Here is a 12,615-nt window from a genome sequence, read left to right on the forward strand (position 1 = left end):
TGAAATAAAATAAATATAGAAAACATGCAGGAATGCTAACTGACCTGAGATTTGGACCATGATAGGTCCAGTACATCATCTAAATGTCCTTGAAATGAACATATAGGTTTCTCCAAGGGGGAAAACACTGTCTCAGGCACCACAATCTGCTCAAGACTCATGGATTTCCTACTTACAGATGACCTCCCTCTTCTCTTCTTCTCGTAATGACCTTCTAAATTCGGTGATACAGATGAAGGCTCTGGAATCCATTGGCTAGAAGCAGAAGATTGAAATTCCCATCATCCGATCTGTCAAAGAAATCTCCCTTCCTTTCTGTTTCCACAACTTGCCACACATGAATCACACAGTCCTCGCCAGCACTAGCCAGATATTTCCCATCCAAGCTAAACTTAATAGCCCAGATTGAACCACTATGAGCCTGTATCTCCTGGCTCTTGTACATAGCAGTGAGCTCTTTGACAGACTTCCCATACTGCCTAACTCGAACTTTTTCTGGCCCATGAAAGGATACATCCTGGCTATCATCCGTGGCGGAGCTTGATCTCCTCCCACCCTTCTCAGAAGACGTATCCCTCTCATCACTACTACGTCGTTCCTTATGTCCAGTAACAGAACTCGCCACACTCTTTATGCTTTTCAGCCAACTCGCCCTCTTCTTCGACTTAGATGCAGTGCCAAAGCTCCCATCAGAATGTAGATCCGACCCTTCCTTGTTACCATCCTCAACATTCTGTCTCCTCATCAATTCTTGTACAATTGGCGAAGTCCCAACACACATTTCGGATGAGAACTCCTCCATGGTCAACTGGCGCCCTGTTCCCAATTCCTTGATCTTCTTCCAAGTCCCATCTTCCTTAACCTCCTTCACCACAAACTCCTTTCCATTGTCAAGATTTTTAATCATACACATGGCATTCGTCTCATCAACCCCATTACTCTCCAAACCCCCATTCAACCCCCACTCTTCGGAATGGCCAATGAAACACCAGAGCTCCCATTACAGTTACAATTGGCTCTAATTTTCACTTTTGGGGGTTTATTTGGAGAAACCGTACTGCTCACCGACGACCGATTACTACTTGCCGATTCTCCATACGACAATGCGTCTCAATACTCCCCTCATTATCATCAATTAACGTAAAACACTCTCACCTGTCACCGAATTGCTGGAACAAACTTCCCCTCGCTCGAATTACACCCCCCCGCCGACTTCGATCTCACCATTGCAGACGACCTAGCATCCCGATCGGCACCACCACCAACGATTTTGATATCATCGTCAACACGAGGGTTAGACGCCTGGGAGAATGGGGTTCAACCGATCGGAGGAGAAGGAATGAGAGGGGCGGTGGCGGAGGTCTCGATTGAGCCCCATCTGGCTGAGGAGGCGGATGCGGCGCCCCTCGACGGAGGCCGGCTGGGAGATCCAGAGGTCGTAGTTCCGGGAGGGGCCCCCTGGGGAAGTTAAGGAGCGCGCCATTGGAGGAATTGGGGTCGGGATCGTAGTCGTCGTCGGAGGCGGAAGGGGAGCAGGAGCAGGAAGTGTTGGAGGAAGAGAGCAAGCGGTCGAGCGAGTCGTGGAAGCGCTCCTCGTCGTCTTTCCTCTTCTTCCCCGGCTTTGCTCATCGATTCCGGTTCACATTGCCCGATCCGTCATCGACCGGCGCCGGTCCACGCCGAGGAATCACCCAATCCCCTCCCTAGTCACACGTCGGCGTGTGGAAAGAGATTGTGATTGGGGAGTGGATGATTGCGTGGGGAAACGGAGAGATCGGACAATATTGGAAGAAGAGGGTTTAGGGCGTTGGGGAACTCAGATCCGATGATGGATGAGAGAGAGAGTAGAGAGTAGAGGGGAGAGAAACGGTGTCGTGTAGTGATGTAATGTGGGTTTGTTTGATTGTGTGAGGTATTTTTCAAGGGGGGAAATTGAATTAAATAATAAAATGGGCCTCCATTTGCATCTTATTTTGCTCATTAACGTATTTATTTTTATATTAATATACTCAAACATATAGTAGGCCGCCCTCTGGTGTCATAATAATTGACTTCGGCTTTTGCAGTTAGTATTTGTATTTCTGTTTAATGAAATTATACAAGATGTATGTTTACATAATTAATCATTTTGAGATAAGCTGTATATTCACATCTAAAATCTACCATCATTTTAATGAAGGGAAAACCCCTTAAATGTGATGCTTACTTTTTGCATGAGAAAAGCAACTGTTAATACCGTTGGCATTTGCAATGCAAATGTCAATGCTGATTCTGACATTTTTAGTGGAATCAATAGTTTTGCATATGTATGCCCATTTTATTATACAAATATATATTTTTTTGGTTGGTAACCAGGGAGTATTTCATTTTGTGTTTAATAGTAGTATCTAATGTTACAACATTTGTATGTACACATATGCTAACATTAAACCCAACATTATAAATTTATGTGAATTTTTATTCAAAGGTCCTATCATCACACAAATATATATGCAATTATTATCTAAATTTCAAATGCAAAATTTAAAATATATAGTAGTTCCTATCAAAATAAAATGACCCGTCAAATTTAGTTATATAATTTTAATGTCATTTTTCTGACTGATTATTCTCTATAGATTCGTGATCACGATAATATTAATGAGATAATGTTATGCACGCATATATACGTAATTGTTAAAGTAGTCAAGTAAATATGAATTTTATTAATATCAATAACACTGTAAGACTTAAAATTATAAAATATTTTTACTTTGTAATATATAGTAGAATATAATTTAGATATGGAACGCAGTGTTGACTTATAAATTGCTAATAAAAGTTTTGACTTACTAAATTGGCTACATTGTTCAAAGGCAATATCTATATTATGTAAAGAATAAATCTAAATACTTACCTAATACCATTGGGGGTATTCGGGAGTGTTTTTTTATCAGGAAAATTATGTTGACTTGTCATGTTTTTGGAAATATCAAGAAAAATTATTAGGATTTAAACTTATAATAATCGATTATATTCTATCGAGTTATTGACTTAATAATAATAATTTTTTTATTAAAATAATAATATAATAATAAAAAAATATACTATTAAGATTTGTTTGATAAATTATTAGTTTAAAAATTAATTGTCATTATTATATTATCATTTTAATAATTAGATCAACCTTTCCATAAGTTATTAGTTTATGACATAATAATAATAATAATATATTAATAATTTGTAATAACTATTATAATTATTTATTGGTATTATAGTTAGTTATTAATTTATAATAGAATAAAAACAATAACAAAAATTGTTTATTATTATGATTCGATTTAATTCATTATTTATGATTATATTAATACATTATTAATTATGAATGTAATAATAAACATGATATAATAATGATATAATAATTATTATAATTATAATTATAGTTATTGATTACTCCACTCGTCCATGTGACATAGTATTTCTTTTGGACATAGTTTTTTAGGTAGTGGTGTTTGGTGGTTAAATAAATAGAAGCATAAAGTAGGAGTGAAAAAAGTAGTCGAGAGGCGAAGTAGAGAAATATAGTGGTTTTTTTTTTTTGCCACAAAAGAAATGTGTCACTTATAATCGGACGGCCCGAAAAGGAATATGTGCCACTTATATGAGATGGATAGAGTATTACTATAGTATATGATTCGTAATTTTAAAATATATTATATTTTTCTTAATTAATTATTGATTTTATATGATAGTTATATTATTATTATCACCTAAATATGTAAACATTCTAAAAATTGGAAAAATAAATAGTACTTCCTCGTCTCTCTAGCGAGGGCATTTCTTTTCGGCATGAGATTTTAAGAAAAATTATGTTAAATGAGTTAAGTAAATGGATAATAAGGTAAGAAAAGAAAAAAGATAGAGAGATGAAGAAAGAGTAAATTAAGAAGAAGAAAGGTTATCACTCTTTACAAAAAAGAAATGACTCAGCTATAGTGAGATAATTTTAAAAGGAATATGACTCAACTATAGATGACGAAGAAAATACCTAGAAAAAGTTGATGAACAAGAATCTTGTAAAGTTGTACTTTCTTTCCTTATTTTTAGGACTTTAACTGTTTTCCCATTCGATTAAACAAACGTCAAAATTTAAAAATTAAGAAAACGATTACTTTTACCGATGAATCTTGGTAAACAAACATGTCTTTAGTAGTACTCCTTTTGTTTGTGAAATGTTGTCCGTTTGCCATTTCGTCCATCAGTGAAATGTTATTCACTTTGCTTTTTTACCTTTTTTGGTAAATGGACCTCATTTTCTACTAGCTCATTACACTCACATTCTATTATAAAATAAAACTAATACATAAATGTGGGGCCTACATTCCACTAACTTTTTTTCACATTTCTTAAAATCTGTCGAGTCAAACATGTACAACATTTTGCGTCCCTCCGTCCCACGAAGATGACCCACTTTCCTTTTTGGTTTGTCCCAACCAAGATGACCCTTACTTAAAATAGAAACAATTTTATCTCTACTTTATATCCTCTCTTACTTTACACTCTCCACTTAACATATAAAATCGTGCCGCTCAAGGAAGGCGTCATCTTCTTTAGGACGGAGGAGTACTAATTTTTTTTATAAATTAAGTGGATCTAAAATGGTTCATCATTTATCCTCTCATGACTCGGACCTCTAACCTATTGAATGGAGAAAAAAACGTCTTACCGATCGATGAAAAATCAACACTTATGGTGTGTATTTTGTAAGTAATGGAGGCTTGGGTCGAAGAGTATGCAAAGAAGGTGAAACATGGAAAACAAAAGTAAAATGAGCAAAAAAGTGCACAAGTTAGAAGGATGGTGATGAAGTAACCTCTAGAACTCAAGCTGCCTAGTTTGATGGATCAATATGTAGTTGACACACTTCCATGCCACCTCTTCAAGGCTTAAAAGGTTGAATTTCTTGTTACCACACTCCATAATCGTCTCTTGGACTTTAGAAAGCTGGAACCAGCCTTCCTTGAAGAAAAGAAGAAGTCCACATCCCAAACAATTAAAGACTTAGGGCAAAAAAAAAAATCGTCTGACCTCATCCTCTCATCAACAACTCTTTAGCTTAGTTTAGTTCTCCCTATCTAGCATAATTTCTCTCTTCCTTTAAAGAGAATTTCGTTCCCTATCCAGCCTTCACATTTATTCATCATGTTGAAGTAGTAGTTAGTTCTCTAGTTTCTTGGTATTAACTTCTTGTGGTACTTTTATCAGCATCATAACTCCAAGTAATTAAGAGGAGTGTTAAAAGCGGGTACCGGTATCTGACGGATTTTGCGTTTCCGCACCCAACGTTGATTTTATACTACCCACATCGTCTGTGAGGCTATACGGGTACCCTAGTAACCATGGGTTTTTTGGGGCGCAAGGGCAGGTACCCACCTTGCTTTAAACATGCATATATGGTTTCCCCTTGCATTGTCTAATCTTTATTTGTAATACTCCCTCCGTCCCATAATAAAAGTCTTGTTTTGCCATTTTGGTCGCCCCAACAATAGAGTTCTATTTCACTTTTACATAAATGCCAAGTAGACCCCACATTCCACCAATTTATTCCATTCACTTTTTGTTATAAAACTAATTTTTTCGATCGATAGCGATATGAATTTCCTTATATTGCGATATATCGTTTTTTATCGAAATACGATATATATCGAAATTTTTTGAATATCGATATATATCCATATATATTGAAATTTTCGAAAATATCGATATTTTTCGATATATCGAAATATCGATACGATACGATATGAAATTTTTTTTTATCGAAACTTCGATACGATCGATATGAAATTCTTTCATATCGAAATTTTCGATACGATAAAGATACAACGTTTTTCGATCGATATATCGTATCGACCCACCCCTATGGAGACGGCATGAGATTTTAGGAGGTTTTGTTTTGTGTTTAAATGGAGAGAAAATATAATTTTTATATTCATGTGAGAAGCTTTTAAAAGGGGAAAAGTGACATCTTTTGTGGGACGGAGGAGTATATATAAATGAGACTCTATTCAACTAAACTTTTTTCCTAGCTTTAAACGTTTTTTAAACTCTGCATGTAAATAACTCCATTTGGGATGGATGGGTAATACTAAATGGCTCAATCACTAAGAAAACGATGAATTGAAGTTCTATAAAATAATTCAGACAAACAAAGCACTCCACATAAGTAGCTAACAAATAACGATGGCGACATTACTTATTACCGTTGTGTTTAGAATTTTTTGTAACCAATAGTCTCAACTCTCAAGTCCCCAAGATGGACTATAGGTTACAAAATATTCCACTGAAATCAACCCAAAAACTTGTCCTACAAAGGTAAACCAGCTACACACCTAGCACAAACCAAAATCAAAGTCTATCACAAACAAGACGCTAAACAAAGTCAAAGTAAAGGTTGAGAGCCCCAAAACCGTACATCTCAAATTGCTTGCATCTGAACTTTATCCCTTTCTCTTAGATAATTAAGGAGAGTCAGAATTAACTCAAGGAATCCAGTTAGGGTTAGGGTGACACGGTTAGTTTAAATTTACTTTTTCGACCATTTTCTTGTTTCATGTATTTTGTCAAGAACTTGATCCGGCGAGAAGGAAATTCATTACAAAAACCCTGAGGAGCCAAAACAGGTTTTTTCTCAAACTCTCAATATGGGTTCAAACCTTGGAAAATTACTATTCCCTCTGTCCAAAAAAAATAGTCAGGATTCTAATGAGAAATTGGTAAAGTAAGAAAGGAAGAGAAAAAATGGCTAAAATAAAGAGATAGAAAAAAAAGTGAGTCAAGTATAAGAGAGAAAAAAATGATAAAAATATGAAAGAAAAACTTTCCATTTTTAAAAATTAAATTATTTTTTGGACATCTCAAAATGATAAAATATGACTATTTTTTGCCACACAAAATATTAGTAACATTCATATTTCATTTCAAACCTAGCCTCCAAAAAAGAGATGATTAGTGGTGTCACTTTTATTCTACAAGAAGGTGCATGTGTCATCGTCAATCCCTCGGGTACGAAGTTTGATTGCCGATTCTTTCATGAAGCAAAATTCATGCATGCAATTGCGCAGGGTACAAAATTAGATATCCATTTTGTTTCTCAAAATTTCCTAAATAAAGAAATTGAAATTTCATTAATTATTCATCACTTCTATTTTTTTTTAATTTAGAATTTCGTGCCATTTTTAGTGCGATTTCATCAATTGAAAACATACATAAGATGATATTTACGTGTTTGGGTATTTTCTAGTTATTAATATTAATATAGGATTTGGAACGACAATGAGTGGTGAAATCTATACAATATATAAATGGGGAGTTTTGGAGGTATTTAGAGAAATATCCTTTTAAAATAGTAGGTATTATTATTTAAATAAAACTGTTTTTTAAAATTTATCATCTATCTTGATACGGTTAATTATTTTGAAGTTAGTGGGAGTTATTTAAATTTAATAGGGAGTTAATGGGTGGTTACATCGTTTATTATCTATGGTAATTTATTTATATTTACCATTTTGACTCTTTCCTTCCATTGAACCGACATTTGCATGTCAATTCTATTGTTAGTATTGGTTTTAAAATTTAATTCTTATTGGATGCTCTTGAGCGAGTGCTCTTGATTCTTTTTCTTGTGTTTCTTGCATTGAACCGGCATTTGCATGTCAATTCTATTTGTTAGTATTGGTTTTAAATTTTAATTCTTATTGGATGCTACTTGAGCGAGTGCTCTTGATTCTTTTTCTTGTGTTTCTTGTGTTGGGTGCAGGCGTACTCTTGCTCTTGCCTCGACTTCTCTTTGGGTTGGAAGGTAATTTTCTTGAATTTGGATGCTATTATTTGTTCGAATTGGTTTATTATGCATGTGGAAATAAGTTTATGAATTTTACTTGTATGTGGTTTGATCGAAGATAGTTGAAAAGAAAAATGCAAACTTGGTGATCGAAATGGATATAGAGTTATTCGCAATTGGTGTGAGTCAATGCCTCTTAATTTGTCATTTTGTATAATTTTGTCGTTGTTTATCTAAATATTTTGTATTGCATCTTGCTTTTATTGTTTAAGGGAAGCTTTGTTATTTCTTCTTCTTGAACTATCCTGGTTAATTCGTTGTTCAAGCTCGGTCTCGGTCGGTATTATTGTTGGCTTTTCGATATGAGGCATTTTGGTGGGACTCGAGAGATTGTTGGCATTGTTTATTTTTGTTAAGTGACATCTATATGAAGATAAATCTAACCGATTAACAACATTTGTCGTGTTGTGTTTATATACTTGTTTGCGAGTTCTAAGTATGATGGTGAACAAAGATGACCTATAATTATGGTTACTTCTTTGGTTTTCATGTCATGGATATGGAATATAAACCGAGTTCATCGCCATTTACTAAATTAGTTGAAGGGGTTCGTTCGTAGCAATGATCCCTGCACAAAAGGTGTGCAATAGGCAATTCGGTTCCTTGCCTATGGGGTGCCTGATTGGTAAAGTTTTAGTCACGTACCAAAGGGTGACAATTTTAGTTTTAAAAATCTTTAGCCACACAACCGCGCCATTCGGCCAGCTCGACCAGCACCAAATACACCAATGGCAGATCCAAGAATTTCATATTGGGAGTGCGATAAATAATTACACCGACTTAGAAGCTTAAAATTCAATCCATCATATTTTTCGTAATCTCAATTATTTATTCTACAGTGAGTCACTTTATTGTATATAAAAATAGATCATTCTTTTGTCTTATAAGAAAAATTCACTATCTGTAATAGAGGCTCTTAGATATTTATATATTAATAAAGAACATATTTTAGTTTTAAAATTAGTTTAAATATTTAAACAGATGTTAAAACGCATCATAATTTTAATATACTCTCAAATATGAGCATAAAAAAACCATAAATAATGAGGATTATATCTAATCATGATATTAATCAAACATCAGATAGAACGTAAATATTATATAAACATTATTATTTGTAATCAAAGATTAGATAGAAAGTAAAAATTATAAACCACTAATGAAGATATTTGTCTGTAATCAAACATTAGACGGGAACTCAGGAAGTAGAAACTATAAAAATGAAGACAGAATAGCAAAACACTGCATCTGATGGGTGTCGATCCTGGTCCATGCTATGAAAAATGAACACATTACCACTAGGCTAGTTAGAATTTTGGCGTACACTTGTCCCTTGTTCTTTAGTGGATCCGCCACGAATGCAGCAGATCCCGATAATGGTGGTTAAATATTCATGTAGTGTATCACATCTTATGCTTTGTCTCGGATGATCATTTTAATGCTATTGATTATTGATTTGTTTCTTATTTTATTGTAGTTTTAGATGAGCGACGGCGCTTTAAAGATACAAGCGAGTTATTTTACCTATGAGTTGTTGAAGAGTGACGAATTGGAAGAATTGAAGGTTTTAGTTTATAATGATGAGATTGATTTTAATTTTAAAGTTATTGTAGTGTATAAAGAAGTTTTAAAAATGATGAATAATTATCCATCGTGTTTAATTCTTTATTGTGATAGAATTTTATCTTCCCACTCCATGATTAATTATCCATTGTGTTTAATTCTTTATTGTGATAAAATTTTATCTTCCTACTCTATGATTTAGTGTTTAAACATTATATTATGTGATTTATTTCAAATTTATTATGCTTCAATGTTGATTTGTATAGATTTTTTATTCTCATATAACTAAATTTGTTACTCATATTGTTCATTGTTAATATTAATTTCAATTTTATTTAATTAATTTAAAATTGAAAATCAATGTATTAAAAATATATTAATACTGTATAGCACTTGCGTGATACTAGTTAATTAAAAATTATAGTATTTGAGACAAATATGATCATATAAACTCTAAAGATTTATCAACATGTGTGAGCGTTCACGATGTACATCCGAACTACACATTATTATGATATGTTTTGGACATGCTCTCACGATTTTTATTCTTGAGATATTTCCCAAAAGACTTATGTTAATGCAGTTGGGATAGCTCTTATATATTACTTGCAACTTTACTTATTTCGTATGGAATTTGATTTGCACCCCAACAAACCTTCCCCTTTAACTATTAATATAAGACCAATACCACATAGTTAAAAAGTCAATATAGGTCTTGATTAAGCCCACACACCCAACAACACCAACGACGTGCAAAGCAATTGATTTAGCTCTAAGCCACACATGCTTGACCCAAACACTGAATATAAATTTATATATGTCCTATAGTTTTGCTTTAAAAATAGTTTTGATGGTAACTGGCTCTTGCTTTAATACAGAATTAATAAAATAATTTTTTTTAAAAATACTTTCTTTTTCCCTCATTAATTGACACCAATTTTCTTTTCCGTTCATTTTTAATTAATTGGCACCCTTATTTTCGCCTACTTCCGCCCCTTAAATTTTGTCACATTTTTCTATTTTCATATGTCCTATAAAATTTATCACATTTCACTTTACTATTTTTAGATATCATAATTACAGCAAGCATTCTCACTCACATTTCATTATAAAACTAATATATAATAATAGGGCCCACTCTCCACCAATTTTTTCAACTCAATTTTCAGTTTCATTTCTTAAAACTTGTGTCCTGTCAAAGTGTGACAAAATTTGTGGGACGAAGGGAGTACTACTTTTGGTAATGGATCTCACAATCACTAAATCATTCTATTCATATTTTTATTGTAAAATTGATGATATAAAAGTAGGATCTACAGTCCATTAACTTTTTCAACATACTTTCCACTACATTTCTTAAATTATGTGTCAAATCAACCGGTGTCGGTGTCAATTAATGTAGGACGAGGAGAGTATAGAGTATTAAAATATTATTATTGAAAAATAAGACTCATCCCTAACAAAAATTTATCATAAATGAATAATAAATAATTTTGATAGACATGGTATTTAAGTTAAATAAGAGAACATTTTCTTAGGAGAGAAGCTCGATCATTATTTCATAAAATTTGATATGGTTCTTGACAAAGTAGATATGTCAAACAATGTACATACCAGATTAACAGAACATCATATCGTTGACCTGATTAAATACTAGTCACTACAGTATAAACTTTTTTGGTCGGCCTCTCTCTTATTTTTCTATTAATAAAGCACTTTTAATTTTTGGGTGAAAAATAGGTAATGAAATATTTGTGGTTTAGAAATGAAGAACATCTCATCACGACCAAATTTTCGACCACGTATTCCTGCAATTGGAGTATTGTGTCACTTTTTGCCCAAATCTCGTTTTTCTTTTCTCTTTTTTTTTTGGGTGTGAAAATTGTGAGCCTTAAATTTTGATTGCAAGCTTTATTCGACAACTTCATTATCATACCCGTCTTGTTTGTCATCATCATTATTCATTAAATATTACTCCCTTCATTCCCTCATAGTTGAGTCATTTTTTATTTCGAAAAATTCCCTCATAATTGAGTCATTTCCATATATAATAACTTTTTTCTCTTTCTTACTTTACTCTCTTTTACATTATTCTCTCTACTTTATTCACTTTTGACTTTATTTTCTTTATCTTTTTCTCTTTCTTACTTTTTTATCTAACCCACTCAACATTCTTTTTTTAAACTCCGTGCCGAAAAATTTCGCCTCAACATGAGGGAACGGAGGGAGTATTTTGTTGTTTAAACTTTGTTTTATCATTATTGTTCTTTCAGATTATAAAATTTTCGTGTCCAAACCTTTTCAAAGTTATAATTGGTTCTATATATTTGTCTCTTGACAACCATAATGGAGAATAGAGTTTATTTTCGTTATGGTTCTAAATCTGGCCCACTTTTGCTCTTCGCAACAGTAATTAAGGAGTGTGTGTGAGTTGGCTATAAGCGATAGAGAGGTTAGTGCTGGAAGCCAAAGGTCTCGAATCCTTCGTGGCGCGCCTTTGAATTTAAATTCATTTATCCATTAAATAAGTAATTAAGGATTAATTTAATTAAAAGAGTTGTATAAAATATTTTTTGTATTGTCCTTACTTCTCCTGGTTAACATATTAATCTAACAAAAAATTGTATTCCACTTAAAACTTCATAGTCTTTACCCTATTTAGAATAGCCGCTGGTGAATATTTAATTATGCACTATTCATAATCTTTTACCGGTATTACTTGTTTGCTAAAGCATGATTATAAATATAAAATTATAGTAGTACTACTAATATATAGAGGCATGGTATGCTATAATTAGAAGCTTGCTCATTGTTAACTGTCTTGATTTTCTTTTAATTTCTTTCGGTAATTTTCCAACTAATGGCCCTGATTAAAAATCAATCAATTAGTGTGCTTATCATAATGTAGAACGTGTTAGCGATTTGATTAGTTCCAGACAGGCCACGTGGCTTGACTCCTAACATTCTTTTAACAGTGGTGCGCCTCCATGAAGTGGAAATGCAAGAACAAATTATAGTACTCCCTCCGTTCCGCTTTAGCAGTCCCATTGACTTTTCTGCATCTCGTTTTGTAAAAATGATAATAAATAGTTAAAGTGGAGAAATAATAAAGTAAAAAAAGAGAATAATGTAGAGAAGACTATGAAGAGCGACTAGCGACTATGCCTCATGTG

General features: G+C 33.2%; 1 protein-coding gene across 1 annotated transcript; it reads right to left on the reverse strand.

Moving 5' to 3' along the window:
* Nucleotides 1–214: 214 nt before the first annotated feature.
* On the reverse strand, nt 215–1,483 carry LOC125195036 (WD repeat-containing protein 44-like). Its single transcript, XM_048093240.1, has 2 exons — nt 1,303–1,483; nt 215–966 (listed from the first exon to the last, which is right to left on the reverse strand). The coding sequence occupies exons 1-2, from the start codon at nt 1,481–1,483 to the stop codon at nt 215–217; spliced, it is 933 nt and encodes a 310-aa protein (XP_047949197.1).
* Between the last annotated feature and the right edge of the window lie 11,132 nt (nt 1,484–12,615).

Source organism: Salvia hispanica, chromosome 6, assembly GCF_023119035.1.
Source record: "Salvia hispanica cultivar TCC Black 2014 chromosome 6, UniMelb_Shisp_WGS_1.0, whole genome shotgun sequence".
NCBI classification, from domain to species: Eukaryota; Viridiplantae; Streptophyta; class Magnoliopsida; order Lamiales; family Lamiaceae; genus Salvia; species Salvia hispanica.